A 23516-nucleotide genomic window follows, 5' to 3' on the forward strand; every position below is an offset into this window, starting at 1 on the left:
AGGTCAGTCAAAATAACAAGCCACGTGTTGTAGGATCTGCTGTGTAGGGAAGAAACTTCTCTCTCCTGCGCCACGAGTCTGCTCTTTCTCCCCCCCCCCCCTTGTAAACTCTGGTGAGTTTGCCCCGCAAAAGTTTCTCCTCTTGACAGGGGACTTTGCAATCGGTCTCGCAGGCGTCCGCTGCCTGGGCTACTCTCCCCTTCTACTTTCCTGCAGCCCATTCCTATGCACGCATTCCCTGAAGTAAGTTCCACTGAGTTCAATGGGGCTTACTCCCAGGAAAGTGTGTATAGGATTGCTGTAGTAGGCGATCGTACAGCCACTTTGAGAGCTCGCCCCATTGATGGGGTGGGGTGGGGGGACAAATAAGCAAAGGCAGCATCCCATGGGGTGGGGGTGGGTGACAATTCCTTTGCTCCCCCGATTTGGGGCCATCGGGCAGGAGGGCTTTGCAGCCCGATCCCTCTGCCAGCCACTCTTACTCAGAAGTCAACCCTGGGGAGTTTCTGGAGGGGGGGGGCTTGCTTACTCCCAGGTCAAGCGTGCCTAGGCTGGTCGCCTGTCCGGTGTGGAGGTCACTCTGTGCCGCTGGCTGGCTGCGAAGTCCCCGCTGCCGGTGCTGGCCATGTGCAGCTGCTTTTCTGCTGACTTGGGCTCGCAGGCTTGTCAATTTGCACCCTGGGAAATTAGCGACAAAGCCCAATCTGTCTCCCTGCTGCTTGGCACTTTCCGAGCGGGCGGCTGCAGTCAAGACGAGATCGGGGGGAGAAGGGGTGGGAGAGGAGGGAGGAGGGAAAGGGGGCGGTGGGGGGAGAAAGAGGGGGGCCAGAGAGAGAGAGTCGCGGTAAATAGCCTGACACCGGCCACGAGCCGCAGCTCCTCTCGCTGCGCTCCTACCACCGGCTCTCCTCTGCCTCCCCCATCGCCAGTGACCTTTTCCCCCCTCCGCTGTATTATGTCTGGCTGGTTCAGGGATTGCGATCCGCAGTTGCTGCCGCCCTGCTTGACTCCCTCCAGCTCGGCTCCGAGCACGCTGCTTTAGGTAAGTTGGCTGCAGCCTGGATATTTGGGGAGGTCAGCCCCGCACTGCCAAGCGGCTCACCCCCCCCCCGGCTTTTAAAAGACACCGATCCAGGTAGACGAGAGAGGAGGACACCTGTAGATCTGCCCAATTACCTGGCGGATCCTTGAGGACCTCATTATATTAAAAAGCCCTCCGACGGGCAGCTCCTCTCTCTCCTCTCGGCTGCCTCTCCTCCCCACCATACAGGGGGCTGTATTAATTCTCCTTCCTCCCCGCAAACAATGCTCCTTGCTGACCTTCCCCAAGGAGAAGCCGCTTCTGGGGTTGCACTGAACTCACCTGGCACCTGCTTTAGTTGAGAAGGTAAGTTGAGGCAGCAGCAGCAGCGCTGTCCAAAGTGGGCTCTGGGTCAGATTTGGGTTGGGGGGGGTCTCTTAATCAGGAGTCAAACTCTGGACCCACTTCTCTTGCCCCCCCCTTTGCACTGTGCAACTTTAGGCTCCAAAGCTGGGGGGGGGGTCTTCTCCTTCTCATCCTTGGGTTAGGTGTGTGTGCTCGAAACCATTGGAGGCTTCATTATTTTTATGATGACGAGAGAGATGCAGGACTCCCAGTGCCTGCCTCAGCCAGGGCTGCGGGAGCAAAGAGCTGCGCGATTGGAGGGCGGGCTGCCTGGCTGGCGGAAGGGAAGCAGGCAAAGTTAAACAATGAACCGGGAGCGAGCGATGCCAGCCAGCATCTCGCCCCGGCTCTTAACCGCGTCGCCAAACCTGGCTCTGGTGGGACGCGGGGGAAACGCGATGGTGAGCGCTGACTTCATTTCTCTCTCCCCCCCCCCCTTCTAGGCATCGGGTCTCTAATTTCCCCCTTCCCCTCCTCCGCTTTATTTATAACGAGGCTTGTAGGGGGGCTGCTTTCTTAATTTAACCCGTTAGGTCCTGCAGAGAGCAGACTTCCCCGATCTCGAATCCGTGTAGCGTTTGTGGAGCAAGAAGGGGGGAGAGGTTTGAAAACCCAAACCGATCGGCTTTGTTGATAGAGAGTCCAAGCCTATACGTCTCTGCTAGGAAGCAAGTCCCATGATAGTCAATGGGGCTTACTTCCAGGGAAATGTAGCCATAAAGTCCAAGCCTATACGCGTCTGCTAAGAAGTAAGTCCCGGGAGGGGGGGGGCTTACTCCCAGGAAAGTGTGGCTAGAATTGTAGCCCCATCCTATGCATGTCTGCTAGTCAATGGGGCTTACTCCCAAGAAAGTGTGGCTAGGATTCTAGCCATAGAGCCCAATCCTATGCTTGTCTACTAGTCAATGGCGCTTACTCCCAGGAAAGTCTGGCTAGGAGTGTCGCCACAGTCCGCTTTCATGATGCATTCCCCTCTCTCTCACGCACGCGCGCACAGAGCGAGCCTCGCCACCTCCTCTCGCCCCTGCGATGCTCACGCTGCATGCGACGCTTTAATCAAACCCATTTGTTACCAGCGAGCTTTAAAAGAGACCGCGGGGACTGCTGGCAGAACGGTGCGGAGTTGGGGCGCGCATGTGGCTCTGGTCGTCTCGATCGCCATCGCACGTACAGCTCTGTGTGTGTGTTGCACGCTCGCAAGTGCCTCCCCGCGCGCGCGCGCGTGTGTGTCGTTTTCCAGCGGCGCCCCCCTCCCGCCTCCACCCCTTTGCAAAGTGCTTTGCACAATAGCCCTCTCTTCTCCTCCTCCTCCTCCTCTCGCAACACAAACCCTCTTCCACTTGACTCAGTCGCGGGGTGGGGAGGGGGGAAGGACACTTGACCACTTCTCGCTTTGCTCAATGAGAAGGAGCTACCCGGGAGTCCTTAGATCAACTCATGCAGCAAAAGGAGAAAAGTTTTGGTAAGGCTGCACCGTCGTTTGCTTTCTTGGGGTCAGCAGCTGCGCATTTCTGGGCTGGAGAGGGAGGAGGAGGAAGAGGAGGCATGGATGGCTCTTGAAAACCCAGCCGATGATCCCTTAGATGCTTCCTTAGACCCTGATCTTCTTGGAGGGGCTTTCCACCAGGTGCCACAACCACACAAAATAGCTTTAGTGTTCTCCCCCCCCCCTCCAACAAAGCCAGCCCACTCGACTCTCCCTACCTTGTGTGGCTTTTGCAGGGGTGGGGAGACAAATTAGTGGCTTGTGCACACTGCACAAAGGGAGAGATGCTTTGTTGTGAAGAGTGTGTTTCCTCTGTCCTGGCTTTCTAATTTTTTTTTTTTTTTTTTGCATGTGAACTGCATCAAAATTGAGCTCAGTCTTGCAAATCTCTTGTTGGCCTTTGCCAACCACTAGCACTTTGCTGCCATGGTAACTGTAATTAAACTGATAAGAGTGGGAAAATGTCAGTATCTCTTGGAGTCTTACAGCTGCATTGGAAGAAAAGAAGGGGGGGAGAGTGAATAAAATTGGCTTCCAGGAGCACCATGTTCAGTGCAAGGGGAGAGGGGAGCAGGGAAAGAGAAAGATGGGGTGCATGTTTAAAGGGGTGCAATGGTGGGAGACTTGAAAAGAAAAAGATCTGCTCTGGAGATCTTGGTTTGGGAAGGAGGGAGAGGAGCTGTTTGCACTTGTTACCCCTTAGAGAACTGTAGGATGCAGGGAAGATGTGGGCCAGTGAACAGAGAAACAAGCTTTTAGGCCCAAATAGGGTGGGGGGGAAGAGAGGCCAAATAAGACCTTTTGTCATCTTGGCAGTTACCAGTTTTTTTTTCCTCCTTCTGATCTGGTGCTCTGGATTGTGGGGCTGCTCGCTGCCGCCTCCCCATTTAATGTAATACTTTTAAAGATTAATGTTCCCAGTTTGTATGTGTGTTTCTAAACCCACCCAAGTTCTTGGCACCTCTTGAAGGGACATGGTGTTGTGAAGGAGAGAATTTTTTATTGTGTTCTGTTTTTGGGAAGGGGGGGAGAGGAGAGCAATTAGTGCAAAGTAGACAAAAGTCCCGTATTCTGAAAGCAACCCTCCTAGACAAAAAAAAAGGTGGCAGGGAACTCCTGCGTGTGATGGAGTTGCAGTTACTTTGTTGTGTTAACTACAGAATCCATCTGCATGTGTGCGTGTGCCTGTGTGTGCGAGCCCTTATGAATGGCACAGAACAAGAGAGCATAATGGAGGCAATGGAGCATTGGGGTGGCTCACAATGCAATCTAGGCAATTAAAAGCTCACCAGAGTTTTAAAAATGAAATGGCTCTGCTCATTCCCGCTCACCGCAGTGGCGCAGGCTATTATTTGTGTGTCTCGCTCTTAATTATGATTTCCCTTAAACTGTCAAACAACTCAAAAAGTAGCAGGGGCCTAGTGAGGCAAGAACAAATTTTCTGCCAACAATTTGCATGCCAGTCTGAGGTGTTGGGAGGCATTGAAGAAAGCCATCTTTAGAAAAGGACACTTTCTTCAAAATAGGTCTCCCCCCTCCCTGGCATAATTGTGTGTTATGGAGGGAGCTCTAGCAGCTGCCTTTTTGTTTGACTGTTCCTCCACCACCCCCTCGACAATAAGACATCTTTGTGGCCTGTGTATTTTTAAGAGGAAAGTATTTTTAGAAGTGGTCTTTCCCACTGTGGATGCACCTAAATCTAGGGATTTAGAAGAAACCGTGTAGTTTTGTCACAAGCCTTGCAGCCCAGTGTTCAGCATGTTTTCTTTCAAGTCTCACTGGCCCTGTAATCTTACTCACAAGTAAATGTGGCCCTCGGCACGTTAAATGACTGGTGACTTAAACATAACAGAAGTGAATTTCTGCAATGAGTGTCAAAATGTGAAGCAAGGAACTTTATTCTTATGGCTGTTGCCAGATTGAAAGAAATGATGGCAGCCCACTCCCCCCCCATGAGAAAAGGATTTATGTCCTGTAGATATAGATATATATAATAGAGAGAGAGAGAGAGAGAGAGAGAGAGAGAGAGAGAGAGAGAATATGAGCGAGCAAGTAAGCACACTAGTGAGTTGTATGTGTTGACTATAGGAGCTTTAGATAATGTTTTGGGGAATCCAAAGTTTGGGGACAGAGCAATTTTACCTCTAAAATCTTCACCCGTGGTCTGAAGATCATGGATATGATCCAGTCCAATCTAAGAATTTTAAAATCATGCTCATTGCAGAAGGAAAGAGTTAAATATGCGCCACTTAAGGCTCCCATTAAATTGAGTGGGATGGAAAGAGACTTGTATTGGGCTGGATTGTACCCAGAGTCTTATGCACCTTACGCCTGCCAAATCCTGAAACCACCATAAAAATCCTTTCTCAACCTTATTTTGAACATTTATGTCAATGTGTTTGTCTTGTGTGCCAGCATTGGCCTGCTTGAAGATGACCAGTCTGCACCTTGATAGTTGCACCCATCCCAGTTGCTTACTGGGGCAGCAATCAGGCTGAATGATCTGCAGAAGTTTTCGGCTTTGTGCTCAGGAAAACCTGTGTCCCAGACCACACAACTGTGCTACTGGTGCAAGAAACAAAACTCTCCACCTGAAGTCAAGCAAATCTAAGGTGGCTATTTCTCATTTGAAAACTTGGCAGGCTATTGAGCTGTGACTGTATTAGTGTCAAAACCACAGGCCTACTTACAGAAAGATGTCCAGTGCTTTACAGCAGACTTCAGGGAAACTTGGCTTTGATTTAGCATTTCCCTGGCAAAGCTCAGAGTGCCCTATTCTCTTGCATTGGCTTTACCGACCTGGTAAGCACAGCTGGTTGGCTAAACAGCTAAGTTATGTTTGCATGCTAGAACAAGAGAGCATGTGCATACTGATTTCTAGCTAAATGCATGAGCTGGAAAATCTCACCTTATTCGTGAACTGCTGGGGTACTTGCTGATCCACCACCTACCTACCTTATGGGAATGATATTGTCTTGCTTAACAGGGATGTTGCAAGGTGATTATGCAACGTTCTGAAAACTGCTATATAACCATGTTAAAATTGGAGATCATGGTAGGTATTTCTTAATGTGTGACACTAGCAGTGTCTTCTGGAGTACACAGATGCTAAACAGAAGTGAATTTTAAAAATGGTTCACAAATCCAATTGCCTATGAGATCCTTTGATCTGTGGCAAGTTCTCCTGTGTACCTAAAATACTATTATTATTTTGCTTGTGATTTGCAGTTGTATATTAAGGTACCATTCTTACAACATCCCCTTTTCTTGACATGTTAGGAATTTGAGGATGCACACGGAAGAATTTTTAACAGTTGCAAGGGGGGAAAAAATCTGTTTCCACATCTCTGTAATGTTGCTCAACAAGGTGGTGATCTTTCACTTACGGTTTGGTGGTAGGTTGTAAATTTAAAAGTTACTGCAGCTTTTGGTGAAGTTGAGTTTGCGATTCTGGATTCTGCCCAAATTCAGTTGAGAAGATGCTGTTGCTACTGGAACAATTGGAATGGTGACTGTATGGGTTGGGGAGTAAGATGGAGGAGAGGTGGAAAACTATAGCAGAGACGGATGTTAATGAGATTTCCCACATCTTTCAAGGAAGCGGTAAAAGGAAGCGGGGGTGAGGTGGGGGTGGTTAACCTCTTTACTGTTGGTTTAATAGAAAGCAGCATATTGGATGCCGGAGGAATTGGCAGACTGTATGTGCTGTTGTCTTTGTGTCATCCATGATGACCTCATATCCGCAACACAGATCTTAATACCAAGACTAGAGTATTCATTGGTTGGCCCTCTTGTGAAAGCTCTTCTAGCTGCAGGGTGTTCTTCAAATTGCCTTGGGGCACCTGCTTAGAGTGCCCAATTGGAAACCCTCAGGTTTTGCTTCATTACTTTGCTTCTTGAAAACTACTCCCAAATTTGCAGTGTCTGTTAGTGGGTTTCAAAAACAAGCAAGCAAACAAAAAAACCTCTCATGTTGGTTGGTTTTGGAAAGACGTTGATTTGGGATTTTCTTTCACACTGAAAAGTCCAGGTCCTCTGCATAGCTCTGTGTCCTCCTTCCGAATAGATTGGACTGTACTGCAGAGGCTTGCAGAACCGTGATTCAGTGGTTATACAATACCGGCTTAATACATGGTCAGCTGGTGTCCCGTGCCTGACAGAAGCATTGACTTGAGAACTTGCTTTCTTTTCTGGCTGCTCTTCATGGCCAACTTCTGAATGAGGGGTGATTTTTCTTCATTTTCCATAGTGGCTGCAACACTTGAAATCAGTTTGCAGTATTCACAGGTCTGTGAGTCTACCTTAGACACACATATGTGGGAACCACTTCTCTATGTCGTTGTCCCACAGAGCTGCTGTGTGGGGAGGGGGGGAGGAGAAAGGGAGAATGAATATTGCACATGAGCCTGGTTGTCTGCCTGAATGGTTCCCTTTCACGACGTACCCTGCTTCCCAGCAGAGTTCCATCCTAGTGAGGAAGAGTGATATGGTCAGTCAGCACTACTCATGTGGTTTCAGTCTTGCACATCAACCTCATGGGGATACCACAGTGAGGAAATGGCTCTGGTGTGTAGCAATGTGGACATGGTTCTGTCCAGAGTATCAGAATTCAGAGGATGCCAACTCTGTACAATGGCCAACTGTTGTGATCTTTCCTGAAAGAGTTTAATACAAAGGGCACTGTTCAAATGCATTATATTTTGGTAAGGGTGCAACAAGTCCAAATTATGCAAGAGTTCCACTCTAGTGCATATTGTGGTATATGTGCAGGCTCACCATATATTGGGGCTAGTTTAGCTTCTGGTCTCCAAAGCCACGGAGCTGGCTGAAACACTTGAAGAGGCAGGAAGGCATATAGGCCTGAATATATTCCATAGCCTGGTCTTCTGGCCCACCAGGTCTTGTCAAGGCATGCTGCAAACATCCTCCTTTTTATCTCTTGTGACACCAGAACCTGCAATAGTGAGTTTTTGAAAAATGTGTGCATTACTACTACCACCTCCACCAGCTACAGGGTAAAGACATAGGTCACTGTAGTTGTTCCTGGTTATGAAATCTTTCCTTCTCTCCACCCCCCCGCCCCTCCAAAGCATCCTATAGGAACTTTTTGTTCAGCCAGTAAATGCATGAGTCCTAAACATGTTTCCTGATTAATGGGATGAGGAGTTTTAGGAAGGCATCTGCAACAAGGAGATGCTTCAACTTTCCAGTATCTGCAGATTTCTCCCTGAAAATACTTCCTTTGCTGTTTGAATTCTCTGATAGGCATCTAAGCCTGGCTATGGGGGAAAAAAATGGAAGGATTAAGCACCCACCCCATCTATCCTTTTCCCCTCCAAATGCTCCTTGGGCCCACCTCATTGAAGCAAACTCTGGGGTGGAAAACCACGTTTGTTTCTAATTACTATTCTGTAAAATGGGCCTCAGACATTATAGCTCTGAAAGAGAAACCTTGTTACTGCGGAGCTCGTTATCAAACCGATACTGCTAAATCAAATCTTTTTTTTTTAAATAACTTTCGAGAATGGTCTGTCTATGTGTGAGAAGGAACTGATATTGCTGAATGTAATGTGCAGTGGAAGATGATGCCCTATAGCAGCAAGGGGCAGAAGCTAGATTTGGATCTTCTGATGACTCCTGGATGATTTGCTAGGGGTTGGCAAGGCTGTCCCCCAACTGTTCAGCAACAGCAACACCAAAATGGCTTTCCCCTCTCCTGAATCGGACTCTCTGATATGTAATCACTTGAATTATTGGATAGACATTTGTTTGTATAGACAGGCTATCCCATTGTTTGGCTCAAGTGGTGCAGTAGGCAATTGGCTCCACCTCCTGAGCCACCATTGTGCATCTCAGTCATGTAGCTATAGAGGGGGCACAGCACTAAGTTTTGCAGGGTGCCTCAACGCTTCATGTAAGCTGCCTCTCTCCCTTGCCAATAGAGCTTTTCCCGATGGCAAGAGCAAAGCAGAGAAGATGCTTCCGCTTTGCTCTCACCTCCAAGAATGGCTCTGACGGGGAGAGGCAGCTTGCACGTTGCATTGAGGCATCTTGCAAAACTTAGTGCTGTCCCTTCCCCATAGCTATGCCACTGGCCCATCTGACTTCACCGCCGGCCACTGTTTTGTCCCTTGCTCATACTGATGGTTCTTGTGAAAATAGAAGTGAACTCTACATTCCTGAATTCTCTCCATGCTTGTTCTACAGTGCCTCATTCTGCACTTGGAGCGGTGAAATGCCGATGAGAATCCATTCATCTGTTTTTACTGGGCAACTGAGGTATATCGTTTACCACTCTTTAATGCCCCCTGCTTAGGCTGGTAGATAGAGTTGTTGAGGGGTTCTTCTATTAAGTGGTCTTGCATGTGAAATCTAGTACCCCTTGGGAAGAAGGGAAGCAACAGTTCCCCTGGGTCACAGCTTATTTTTGGGCATACATATGATGATTGTTACACTGGTGTTTCTGTAGCAAATGCAAAGTGTGGCTATAATTGTATTTTATTTTTAAAAAGTATACCCTACTTCTCCCCTGCTGTGGCAAATGCCCAAAGCAGCTTACAAAATTTCATAAAACCATAAAAGCATACAGTAATACATACAAAATGAAAACAGTTGGAGCACCAATTCAATCCAAGCGATATAACTGGGGTAAACAAAAAACAGTGTCCATGGACAACAAAAACGGAGTAAACAATATACAGACCCAAATGTTTGCAAAAAACAAGAATGTTTTTTGCTCACAGCTAAAAGCTGTGAGTGATCGTTCCTAAATCCCCTGTAAAAGCGTAATAATAAATACATGCACAGATATGTATCTGGGAAGCCAGACTGGCCCAGGATTTCCTGATGTGCACACTTATAGTATGTTGTGGCTGGAGCCAGGAGTTCTGTAGACCTCAGGCAAGGCTTTTTATAGGGCAAGTTTTAGGATTCTATGGAGCAGCTATTCTGAATTGCCAAGACTGGGAGGCTAAACCTGAAGTAGCAGTGATAAACCCTAAATGGTTCAGAATGTGGATGTTTAAAGGGACACCAGTCCTCCCAAAGCAGTGGTTCTCACGCTTTTAGCACCGGGACCCACTTTTTAGAATGAGAATCTGTCAGGACCCACCGGAAGTGATGTCATGACCAGAAATGACATCAAGCAGGAAAATTTTTAACAATCCTAGGCTGCAATTCTACCCACGCTTACCCAGGAGTAATTCCCATTTACTATCATTGTTAAAAATATATACAGAATAGCCTGTTCAAAGTATAGGTCTGTAACAGTTCCCCAAATGCAGTCACATACCATGGTAGCATCAAGTCTAATATATTAAAAATAAAACATTGAAATGAATGGGACCCACCTGAAATTGGCTCGTGACCCACCTAGTGGGTCCTGACCCATAGTTGGAGAAACACTGCCCTATAGGTTTTTCCTCGTACCTAGGGACGATACTTCAGCGGAGCCTCTGTTTTGTGTTCCCCTATTGTCTGAAGTCCGTTGGATATGAACATGGGGAAGAGGCCCCTGAGCAGTGTGCCCAGGCTGTGGAACTCCTTTCCTTGTGAGACTAAAGAGAGGCTGATGCTCTCTCTTCCCACCTTTCAGAAGACGGGTCAAAATACCACAGTTGTGCTTTTGAAGTGGGCCATTCGTGAGGTAATTGGGATGTTTGTCTCTTCTGCTACTAATCTGAGGCTGCCAATAACTTCTAATACATTTTGTAGGATTTTTTTGCCTGTATTGTGCTAGCTGACTGCCTTGAGGATCTTTATTAGGTGTCTAATGGAACAAACGATAAGGCAAGCAGGGCCTCAAGACTAGACCGGTGGTCCCCAGTGAGCCATGGCTTGTTGGGGAGTCATGGAAACCAGACAGGAGCAGTGGAATCCTCGTGAAAAACCCACAGCCCTATGGGATTATAGCCCTAATGGGGAGCCATGGCCAATGGTCAAGGGTGCTGACCCTTGAAAAGTTTGGGAACCATTAGGAAGTTGCATTAAACCTTTGTTTGAGTCATTATTACAGTGATGGCATCATTTGTCAGGATCAGGCCAGCAGGTCCTCCATCTGCCCTGATGGTGGAGCGCGTAAGACCCGCTGGTCTAAGTCGCTTTCAACAAGTATGTGTGATTTGTGTCCACACTTTGCTGTTCTGTTGCAACTCCACTTTGCCCCTTCCCACCAAAGCTGTAATTGCCCCTTATACCAAAGCTGAAATGGGTAGTAGTACTGCTCTGCGTTTTGCACCCAGCTTGGGTTTGCCTTCTACACGGCGTGTGAGCTCAACCAAGCCCCTGCTAATTCTTGCTGCAAAGCATATATCTGTATGATATCTTGTTCACTGCAATTGCGCTCAACATTTTTAGTTGTGGATTTAAAAAAAAAATGTGAAGAGCCCCTCTGAGGCCAGTCAGAAGTTATAGCTACTGCAGAACACAGAAGCTTCTTCTAATCTTGATGCTGCTAGCTTTAAGGGCACATCACTATTAGACAACCTTTTTGCTCATAGGTACTTAATATTTTACACATCAGGTTCTAGCTCCCTACAGCCGCTTCTTCTCCTGCAACAGTTGAGAAATATAAATCTTGGCTCCCCCAGATTTAACAGTGGGGGGAAGGCATTTATTTTCTAGACTGTTCTTGACTGGCACTTTTTTTTCCTTGCTCTGACAGATGCCAATCTGACCTTTGCAAAGTTCATCTATTTTTCCAAGCCTTTTTCCTGAGGAATGGGAACAGTCGATGTGGCTAACACATCAGGATAGATCCTCTTTTGGACACAATATCCCACATTTTCTGTAAGTAAATAGGGTGCTTAGGTTGGCATAATCCTGAAAGCATTTGACTTGCAATAAAAAGAGAAATTTTGTTTCCCTCTATACACAAAATATATAGTCGCCGTGTGTGTGTGCACGCTTTCTTGAGAGTCAGTGTAATTTCACTTGGAACTGCAGGTATTTCCAGTAAGTGTGCCTTGGATCACAACCAGAACAAAACATGAGAATGTATAGCTGCATTTGCTTGCATTTAGAATATGGCCCTGCCTCTTCCTTTCTCCTTACTGCCTGCGCTCCATCTCTTTTGAAATGCAGGTTAGAAGCTCTTTGGCGCAGGGACTTTACATCTTTTCTTTGTTACACGTCAAGTGCTGTGTACTCTGGTAATAATATTAATAGGTTATGTTGCATGAAGTTTCAGCTTCAGTATATAGACGAGCTACGACATGTCGTAAAAATACTTGTCGGGAATTGCCAGCTAAATGGCAGTGTCCCAATTCTGACAGTCCTGTGCAGAATGGGGTAGAGCATTGTGAGCCAGCAGAAGTCTTGTGCTGTTGGAAGCCACTCACCAGTAACACAAATCCTGGAGTATGTAAGCTTCCTCCTGAATGTGGATCTGTGTTCAGGGCAATGGGGACATCCGTTCTGGGCATCCAGGGAGTGGAAATAATCACAGCCTTGGTTTAAAAACCTCTGACAGGGTGTCTATGAGAAGATGAAAGGATGAGCCACTGAAGGCCATGTGGGCCAGCAGGCTAGCTCAGACCCAAGGAAGTTGCAAGGAGATGAGGAGGAGGGTATTGGTGCATCCTTCAGCTGTCTCTCCCTTCCCTCTAACTTGTATGAGGCATTAAAGTTGGAGGAAGGCAATAGACCCAAGGAGAGACATTTTGGACTAATGAAAGAAGCTCCTTGACCTAGTCAACTTTCTTGCTAACAAACCTCCTTCTCCAAGGAGAAAAAAATTCAGGTTAGTTTTGCCATGGGAGTGCTTTCTCTTCCAACAATAGTTTGGAACCTTGGTGGGAAGATTTGCAGTCTCAGGTTTTTATCTGTGCACAGCAAGACAAAACCAATAAAGTCAGGGTGGACCATTGCTTAAAAAACACACATTTCTTTGCTTGGCTACTGATTTTACAAACCATGGTTAGCGGGGGCCAACCTGCTCCATCTTAATTCCTCATCTTGTATTAAACAGGAACACAACAGCAAGGACCATATCTTGACCTTTTTCTGTCTTCCTCTCTTCTTCCCCTTCCTTTTCTCTGTGGTAGCCTGAACACTTCATCTGGTTCACACTGTCTTTTTAGATTTCTCTCACTTGGAGAACTCTAAAGAGTCTTGTGGCATCTCTAAAAATTGACAAATGTATTGTGGTGTAAATTTTCATACAGTCTTGTTCATCTGGTGAATTTGAGAACATCAGCTGTAAAAATACAGTGCTGTTTTTGGCCCAGATAAATCAATCTTAGTAGAGGCTGCTTGATGTGTTCTCATTACCTAATGATTGTATCACCAACTGGTGAATTGCACACACAAAGTAAGGCATCTTAGCGTCAACACCAGAAATGGAAGTGATATGAGTAACCTAGTATTTCTTCATGGAGTTAGTTCTCCTATTCAGCTGTGAGGTATGTGCATGCATGAGTTCTCCTTAATAGTGCAATCATGTGCATGGTTGCTGAGAAGCAAGACCCACTGTGTTCAGTGGGACTTACTCCCAGGTAAGTGTGGGTAAGATTCTGCTGTAAATCTCTGAGAGACCTGAGCATGAGTTGGATTTAAAGGTATGATTTCTGTGGCTTTTTCAGTGCATTCCATACTTTAGAACCAAAAGTGTGCATGTTTAAAAGAAGGAATAGTTCTTGCCTCATATTTTTGTTTTTGCCACAAGACAAAAAATGATGTCATTTTTTTGTCTTTGACAATAGCTCCTTACCAGGGACAGTTCACTGCATGTGTATGTAGCATGTGGTGTTGCAATTTGGGTTTGAAGAAAATTTAAGAGGGCAAGTTACGTTAAAAAAAAAAAAAAAATTAGGCCGGCTATGGTTGGAAGATGGTTCAAATGCAGTGCATTTTCAGCAATCCAATTCTGTGGTAGTTACACATCTGAAGAGAATTTATAACTTGGGGGAAAAATAAAACTTGGGGGAGAAGGTGATCCTTGGAGTTATCATCAACGTTATGCTTTAGGTGACATTTTGAGGCAAATTGGGAGAAGTGAGGAATTTTGAGAGAAGCAAGAAATTTTGATAAGAGCCACAATAAGCTTATAAAGCAGGTTGATAGTTTATTAAGCCATTTCTGCCCAACACTGTATATACACAACAGGGACCAAATGTGTACACCTGTGGGCTGGGCAGAAATGGGTTAAGTGCTCAGCTGTAATGCTGGCAGAACAATCATTCCGTTAATTGCCTTACGGGAGTTGTGAACTGCCAGCGCCTTCACCCACAAGCCAGAGGATTATTGCGGACATGCTCACCCAGGTAGGACAGTGCAGCGGTAGGACGGGATATGAGGAGAGTGGGGGAGGGCAGAACAGGGGCAAGGTGGATGGAACGAGGAAGCGATGGGGCAAATTGGGTTCTGGAAGGGGCGGGTTTGGTAGCAGTGGCGGCCAGTGAACCCAAACCCCCTTCTCATACCTATTCTCGCGGCACGTGTCCATGTGGACCTGCGCCAGTGATTTTGTTGTCACAGGTACAAGTAGACCAGTCCATACCACAGATGTGTACCCAGAGGAGACCCCTTGGGATTGCTCCTCCCCACCAGGTTACAGTGCAAACCATTTTGGGCAGGAGGGAGAAACCGTAGGATTGGGCAGTAAGAATATTCTTATAGTATGTCAAGAAATTTAGCACAGCAGTCTCCAAACTGAAGACTGCTTCATGCCAAAAAAATCCCTTCCCATTGAAAAGAAAACTTCCATAAAATTCAGTAACTTGAATGGGAAAGCAAGTTACATGAATGTGGTGTAATGTCAAAACTGGCAAGTTTTGTCTACATAGAAGAAGGGAGACGACTATATAGCAATTTGATTTCTGTTTGATTTTGTTGTGTATTGTGGAAACCGAAGACATTCATCAACTGACCTTTTGTAGTTTTTCATGTACTGGGAGTTGCTGTATGAACAAATTTTAAATCTTATTTAATTTTTTTTTTTTAAATTGTGAAAAGAACAGGTTGCTTGGTAAGCTGCGTTGTCCATGTCATTTCCTGTTTGGGAATCCATGGCTGGTGCAGCTGTTAAAGCAGGTAAAAAACTATGCAGCAGGCCTTGGCATGTACGGCTATCAAATTGCACCTAAAACTGTGGTTGGACATTTGACCAGTAAGATGCTTGACCGTTATCGGATACTCTTTTTAAAGCATTAACATTGTTAGAACAACAAACAATATTTGATAGTAGCTCATTTTTGTAAGTGGCATAATTATGATTTTTGAAACAATTTTTTAAAGTATTTTATTATAACTTTCAACAATATTCAGGAGTCTTCTGTGAAAGTGAATGGTTCATCACATTGGCATTTCTCCTGGAACATGAGTGTTGGCATATATTTTCAAAATATTTAAAAAAAAATACCCCAAAAAGACAAAAAAATTAAAATAGAAATAAAGCAAAGTAACACCAGTTATGGAAACACAAGCCCATTTTTAAAAGCAGTTTTGCTGGAGATACTTGGCGAGCCAACCCGTGAGGCTTCATGGAACATCTGACTGCAGGTAACTGGTAATATAGAACTGGTGTTCCAAGCCTAACTCAAAATGAGGTGAATTGGATCTTCCAACTCTGGAAAAATATCCAAAGACTGTTCAAGAAAAAAAGTGATGTGTTTAAGTTATTGACTTATTCTGACAATTTTTGGGGAGGGTTTGGACCACGTGCTGACTACCTTTTTGCCCCTTTTCTCCTTTCAGGTATACAAATGCTCTCAGTCCAGCCAGACACCAAACCGAAAGGTTGTGCTGGCTGCAACCGTAAGATCAAAGACAGGTATCTTCTGAAGGCCCTGGACAAATACTGGCATGAGGACTGTCTGAAGTGTGCCTGCTGTGACTGCCGACTGGGGGAGGTGGGCTCCACCTTGTACACCAAAGCCAACCTTATCCTGTGTCGCAGAGACTACCTGAGGTAGGACTTGACTCTTTTAACATATGCAGTACACAAAACACTCCAGTCTCATTCAGTTCTCTTCCCTTGCACAGCACACTGCGTAACCCACACGAGGCAGACCATATGTGACTGTTGCTACGGATACCTTGCCACACGGATGGCACAATGGCAAGCATACAAATTGAGCTAAGTGGGGGGAGAGGAGTCCATAGTTCATCAACCAATTTTCAGTCCTTGTCCAGGGCCTGAGAGAGGAATCTTATCAGGGGGTACAAAGTTTATTTTGGACCCCTTTGCAAAGGGGAAGGGGTGAAATAGAGTGGGGAAGGGTGGTGACAGGAGAGTAGAATGGGGGCAGGGAGGGGAAAACAGGGTGGTGGGAGGGTGAAGACATCTGGAAACATCTTTGGAGCCCAGGTCTACCCACTCATGTAGCATCGGCAACTAGATACAGTAATGTGGAATACCAAACACTTTCCTAAGCCTCTCTCAAATCTTTTAAATATAGATAATCATGCAGAACATTACCATCATCATATTTAGGCTCACACAAGACTGGAAAGTGTCCTGTGCATACCAAAACTTGCTTCTGCAGCAGCTGTAGTCCCACAGCTGTGTCCCTGATCTCCTCTATACTCCTTCATGCTAAGTGGATCCACAAGCCAAAGAGCTACTGTAGCAGGCCAGTTCATCCCAGATTTGACACTGTTAAGGAGTGTCGTGTTTGCATTCCTCAGACCAGCATATATGACTTCCCAGTAGCTGCAGCCGCAAGCTCATGGTAGTGTCCCCAGCATCCTGTGGGAACACCAAGTCTGAGTAGATAGGAAAAGGTAAGGTCTTAGGACATTTCTGGGCCCCCTCCTTTGGCTCTTGGGCCCCCTTTTTGACCCTGGGCCTGGGTACAAATTACCCCCTTTATCCCCCTCTTCTAGGCCCTGTCCTTGTCTACAGCTTTCATATCATTTAAGTGTGTTTTTTCCCACAAATGTGAAATTCAAAGGGCTATGTGGTGGACCCTGTTGATGCCATACAATCCTGACACCCTTTGAGGACAGTGGTGATAGGCTGAGACCATGGCAGTTTTGATAAAAATGAAACATCCTTGCCTTCTGTGGAACTCTTATCTCTTGACTAGGGATGATACAAGTGTTCTCTCTTGCCAAAGTCTGCAACAAAATGCTTGGTTTTAGGCCCCTCTCCAGCAGATTGGCTCTTATAAGATATGGATATGTCTACAAAGTCTCTGCATTTCCTACATTTGTGTAAAATCACATATTTAAATGCATAGTTTGCCATATATTATCCTACCAGCTTCTGTCTAAGGAATACTTGAAGCATACTTAAATACATGTGTATTTTTTTTCAGTGATGGGTGGGGAGAAAAAATTCAGGGATTTTTAGCAGAAGAGAGCAGAACAGAAACCAAAGGAAACAATTTGAAGTTCAGATGGAGGCAGACCTTTCCGTTCCTGTTTTTGTCAGGCTCTGTAGATGAGCATCTTATCACTCGGTAAAGCTATTCCTGGACAGTGCTAGATCATATTGTGGTGGAACTGCAAGCCTAAACAAACCCCAATGGAGGAAAGAAACAAACCCTGAACATAGAAAAGTAGCATATTTGGGGGGGGAAGGCTTGGCTGGAAACCTTCCTATCTCATATATGCACTTGGATATAGGAAGAGTCTTTAGGCTGAATGTTGGAGGAAAAGTCTGCTATTTTCATTTTTCTGTGCAGAGTGTCTTTAGACTCTAGAGCAGTGATTTGCAACCTTTTTCGTCTCATGGCACACTGACAAGGGACTAAAATGGTCAAGGCACACCGCCAGGTTTTTGACAATTGACAAGGCACACCATGCTGCCAGTGGGGGCTCACATCTCCCATTGGCCCTATTAATAAATGACCTTCCCCCAAATTCCTGTGGCACACCTGTGGACCTCTTGCAGCGCACCAGTGTGCCACGGCACAGTGGTTGAAAATGGCTGCTCTAGAGACTATCTTTCCCCTTAATCCCTATTCACATGTCTGGTCTCAGCCTAGGCCCACATGTCCATGTGGGAACAACTCCTTTAATGTTAAGCTACATGCTTGGTTCTTTCAAATCTGCCTGTAAGTGGTGTGGCCTACTGAGACTGATCTAGAGCAGTGGTTCCCAAATTGGTGGGTCGTGATCTTCCAGGGAAATGGTAAAAGTGTCATTCCCCTTTAAGGGGAATGACCCAGAAATTGGCAGCAACATGATTGGGATGATCAATGATCATGCTGCTGCCAGGTAGAGAAGTGTTGTATTTTTTTTTTAAACTCACCTGGGAGTTGTTAAGGCTCTCTGGAGGGTCTGAGGAGCCTGCAACTGCAGCCCTCCCAGCAGCTTCAAACACCTGTAAACAAGAAAAAAATACTTCCAGTTGTGCGATGAAAACAGGAAGTGGTTTTTCTTTCCCTTTCCTCCCCAGCAAATACTTACAGGGTTGCCAAAGTCTGAGTGGGACTTTGGGAACTGCTGTTATAGAGACTGAGAAGGACCAGGCCCTCCTATATCCCCACCAAGGCTGCTGCTAAGCCGTGCAGCCATGCAGCTCCAATCTGAGCTTTACCCAGCTTCGAAACCCAAAAGTTTGGTGTTGCCATGTGCAAATATGGTGTTGTAATGCAGTTGTGACACAACAGAAGGGGTCTGTGCAGTAACCTGGACCCCTTGCAGGGAACATAGCTGCTCACTTATCCTTTATACAGAGAGCCTCTGGGATGGAAATTGGAGGCACAGTGTGCGCTCTGTCTCTGAACTCCTTAGTGTTTTGTAAGAATGCATCTAGGATCCCTGTGTGTTTTGTCTGGCAAGATTGTCTAAGAATTGCCAAGTGTCTTGAAGCAGTGATGGTGGGAATATCCTCTTGTTGCTACTGCTGAATATGGTGGTTATGGTCAGAGCCCTGTAATTAATTAGAAGAGGGCTGAACTCCAGCAATCTTGATGCTTAAAGTGACCCAGAAGCAGTTCTGAGAGCATGGAAAGTATGGCATGCACTGCAATATACCATGTAAGTGCCTCTCCCTCTTGGCATTGGAGCTGTTCAGGGCAGCGACGGGCAACGTACCATTGCTGCTCTGATGCGGAGGCACTTATATAAGGGGCACTTATATGGGACATTGCAGAGCGTGCTCCCCTTCTGAAGTCACCTTGCATGATGCCATAGAGTGGAGGTTCTGCATTGTTAATGAACAATTTTAAAGTATCATGTCATAATTTTGGATTCTAAGGTTCTGAAGAATTGGGTAACATCCCACTGCAGTGAAAAGCTAAGGGACGAAAGGGCCTGGAGATATACAATGGTGCTGATTTGAAATGGGGAGGGACTAGTAGTTTGAGGAGGACAGTGATTTTGTAGGGCAAAAAAGTTGAGCCTAGCACCTCGGCATGATCTCCTTTCTTTTCAGAGCTCAGTAGGGGCACTTGAAAGAAACCACGGCTGGTTTTGCAGTTGCTCAATGAGCAAATGGCTTTCTTGGTTCTCCTTTCTCTCCCCTCCCATATGGCACACACTCATTTGCTTCCCTAATTCTTGTTTTAGTGCTGCCACTGAAGCTAGAGAGCCATGCAGAGCGCCAGTGTGTCCCTCCAGTAACTAACCCATAGTTGCTAATCCCGTGGTTCCCAACCTGGGGGTTGCAATCCCGCAGGACAGGCATAGCATATTTTTGGTTACCCCCTTATGGAACTCTGCTACGAGAAACACTTAAACAGGAGATGCTGGGACTCTGGGACCTTCACACATGAGCAGTGCCACTGAAGTACAACTGATTTTGCAACTTGCCTGTTGATGTCAGACTTGAACTGTAACTTAAGGGTTTTGATACTTTGTTGTGTTTTTGATACCTGTGTTCAGGGTGTTTTTCCTTGAATGAGGTTAGTACAGAAGTTCCTGCTGCAACCCTGATAGTCCACTGTTGTTAGGTGGGTGATTCTGCTGTGAATTGAACAGTACAGCGAAATGACTTTATGAAAAATGCTGACATTTTAGAAAGATATATTGCACACTTGCTATTTAAAAATTGGGAAGAGCGTTGTTGGAAAGAGTGCTAGCTCTATGCGACAGCAGGGCCTGTCTCAAAGATGCTTTGCAAGGGAGGCATACTGGACACAGGTGAAAGGATGTCTCCTTTCTTTACCAGTAGCAGTTTCCAGTTCAGAGTTGCTCTTTGTAACTCTCAACAAAGCTGACAGTGATGGTGTGTATCTTGGAGAAAGGAGAATGCATCCATGAGAATGTATCTTGGAGAAAGGAGAATGCATCCATTTGCCATTAGATCATGGTATGCCCCAGCCATGGACCAGAATAGCATACCCAAACTCAGTATGTATTAGAAAAGGGGGAGACTGAAGATCTCTGGATGTCTTGTAGTAGATCAGGGGTGTCCAAAGTTTTTAGCAGGAGGGCCACATCATCTCTCTGACATTGTGTAGGGGACCTTGGGGGGGGGGGAAGAATTAATTTACTTTTAAAATTTGAATACATTTACATATGTTTACATAAATGAATATATTAAAGATGAACTTATATGCATGAATGAAGGTCTTCCAATAGCTCAAGGCCTATAAAAGGCCTTGCACAAAGCAAGGCTGGCCTTTCCTTTGCTGCCGCTACTGCATCACAGACGTGAAACAAAAAGCAGTGGAGGGAGCCCTCATCCCACAGCTCATGGGAGAGGTCAAACAGTCGCCCTCACACTGAGAGCAGTTGCGTTGGGCCAGTGCGGGCTCCAACAAATCTCTGGGGGGCCAGAGTCTCATTGGAGACTGGGGACTCCCTGAGGGCCACATTGAGAGGCCTCGAGGGCCACAAGTGGCCCCAGGGCCAGGGTTTGGGCACCCCGCTGTAGATTGACAAGGGATTCTGGCTTTCAGGTGTTAAGAGCAACCAAAAAGCTCCCTTCTCCCTCCTTCCCCCCCCCCCAATTAGGCTTCAGTTATTAATGCAATCCTATCCTCTCTTTCCGGGGAGTAAGCCCTATTGACTATGGGACTTACTTCTCAGGAGACATGCATAGGATTGGGCTCTAAGAAGTTTGGCTGAAGACTGGGGTGGATTTTGGGGAGGGGTGAGCAGACCAAGAGTCCAAATTCCTGGGCCAAGGATGAAGACAGAGGCGCCCTGTTACTCAAGGTCCCTTCCCCACCACTTCTGTTCTGTGCCTCGCTCTGGTTGGTGGGCCTTGGGGCTCTAATAAGAAGCCTGAAGTCTAGCCTACCCTATGTGGACCAGCTAGCAGCAAAATGAATTAACTTCTGTGGGAGTCTGATGACTGATACACACCTCAGGAAAACCTGTTTGCTATCTTCTCTAGAAGAACAGAGGTCCTGTCCTCTGGAAGCCATATCTTTGGACATGTAAATCACTGTGCCGCACAAGTGTAATTCCAAAAGGCTGTTTATTTTATCAGTTTTAACTTGGCTTTTCTAGAAGTGTTGATGATGCAAAGCAGCTTACAAATATCTAAAAAACGCAAACCTCTGTCATTAAACAATTTAAGAAAAATAAAATTTTTTAAAGAAACATACAGTGTATCACTTCTACAACATTCTAGTTGCTACAGAATAAAAGTCTTTTTCAGGAGGTAGCAAATCATGAAACCCTGGTCTAAGGAGGAGGGTTTTCAGTCTCCATTGAAACACAGGAAGAGAGGAAGCCTGACTCCACTCTTCCCTAATTTTGGCACCTAATTTTGGGGTTCCCTAATTTTGGCACCACCACAACATGGTCCTGTGTCTTGAACCTGCTCTCTATCTCCTAATGGTGACTGGACAGAGATCTGAGGATCACTGTGAGCAGGCTCACAGAAGAGCTTCTATGTGCAAATGAGCTTGTTGAATGTGATGGCAAAGCAATTAATCTGGTACTCTATTTGGCCAAATGGATACCCTAGAAGTGTGTTGCATTGGGTGTGCTATTGCAAGTACTGTATAGAAATGCAACAAATTTGGAGCAATACATGTCACTGAGAATGTAGGGTATTTGTGATAAAGTCTGATGTCCAGTTCTAAAATGGATGGTCTGTTTTGCCGTCCCATCTTCTTCCTAGACCTTCAGCAGTTCCTTTGAAGAGCTGTGATCCATGGCAGTTAATGTTGGCATTAGACTGTGCTGATTAACTTCCAGCATTTTGCCAATTCACAGCTGGTTGTGAGTGGGTGGGCCTGGTCAAGGTAGTGCTGTTGTTGAAGCACCACACCTGTCACATAGCTGTTTGTCCAGTGTACAGCTATGAATTGGATCCACACCAACTATTTTGCTGGCCTAGGTCTGAGGAGAGGAACGGGGTTAGGTGGGTTGGAAAATTGGAGATAGGATCTGTAATGTGCTTTTTCGGCCAGGATGCATTCACTCCTTGCCCAAACTACTCAAAAAGTACCCTCTCCAGCATCTTACCTGGGCCTATGAGGCATTCAGGCAAGTCTGGCATGCACCTGGAGCTGCTGGCCAGTTCCACCAGTGGCTCCATCACATGTGTATGGCAGCACAACATTTGTGCCATTGTGGGGCCAACTACGGAAGTGGGTTGGTAGATCCACTGTCAGAAATAGCCCGTAAGATTGAGCTGTTAATGTGTAATATTTTTAAATAATTACAAATATAGTTTGAGCTTATTCTGACAATTTAAGTCCTAAGTAGTTCTCACATGTTTCTGTTGGGTACAACTATAGTCACCTGCCCAAAATCTGAACTGCAGAACTCAGTTGTTCATAGAGTGTGGCCCTGACAGCTTTTCAGTTGCTAGAGCCAAAGGAAGATGGTAGTCTTTTTATTTTCGTGGTTTGAAAGAAAGTTTATTTGCCCCCCTTGCTTTTGCCTCTGGTCAAGCAGGTTAAGTAGGTTTTTATATAGTTATAAAACCTGCTTGACCAGAGACAAAAGTTCTGTTTGGGTATTGTACATGGGCTATGTATCCTTTCTCAATCCAATTTAAACTCTTTCCTAAAGAGCACTGCCTGTCGTCGCTGAGTGCAGCTCTTATTTTTGAAACTGCCACAACAGCCATTGTTTCAACAGCTCATGCATTACCTGATCACTTAGACGTACATGTAAGGTAGCATTCAGAGGCACATAGACCCTCCAGTCTCGGGACCAGTCATCAATTTCTGAGCTAGCTTTGTCTCTTCCTCAACATAATCTCTTGCTTATACTTAAATATGCTATTTATGTTAAACTTCCAGTTGATGCACTTAATGCAATTGCAGTCATTTGCCTCATTGCATCCATATGTACTTGAACATATGCAGTGAACCTGTAAAAGGATCTCCATTTTTATGCTAATCCTGGAGGTAGTTAGATGTGCTCTCTTTTTGTAGGCAAATAAGCATTCATATTTACTGACCAACTTGATAGGGATATGAAGAATAAATTGCATGTGGTAATGAACACATTAGAGTTAGGTTGCAGCTTCAAGCTACCCTTTTTATAGGCTTATTAAAGAATCTATCGCCTTTTTTAAGCATCTTAGAACAGTATGTTCCACCGATATACTCGTACTTGCTTTTAATTTGTAGTGCCCTCTAGAGGGTATGCAATCTCAGCGAAATAATAAGACTAACATATTAATGTCGCCTTTTTTGATTTTCCTGTTCACTATTGATCTCAGAAGATTTCTGCTGCAAAGACTGTAATATCTACCTCTGGCAAAGATCACCATCCATTTATTATGCTGTTGTGTTAATACGG

At 45.7% G+C, this 23516-nt stretch overlaps 1 protein-coding gene across 1 annotated transcript in view; it reads left to right on the top strand.

Moving 5' to 3' along the window:
* The first annotated feature begins 15607 nt into the window (after nucleotides 1–15607).
* LMO3 (LIM domain only 3) overlaps nucleotides 15608–23516 on the top strand; it is a 76400-nt gene continuing 68491 nt past the window's right edge. Inside the window, exon 1 of the mRNA XM_066634089.1 lies at nucleotides 15608–15819. Coding sequence (XP_066490186.1) covers nucleotides 15614–15819 — 206 coding nt within the window. The 5' untranslated portion in view covers nucleotides 15608–15613. The remainder of the gene's footprint in view (nucleotides 15820–23516) is intronic.

Source organism: Tiliqua scincoides, chromosome 7, assembly GCF_035046505.1.
Source record: "Tiliqua scincoides isolate rTilSci1 chromosome 7, rTilSci1.hap2, whole genome shotgun sequence".
Lineage (NCBI taxonomy): Eukaryota > Metazoa > Chordata > Lepidosauria > Squamata > Scincidae > Tiliqua > Tiliqua scincoides.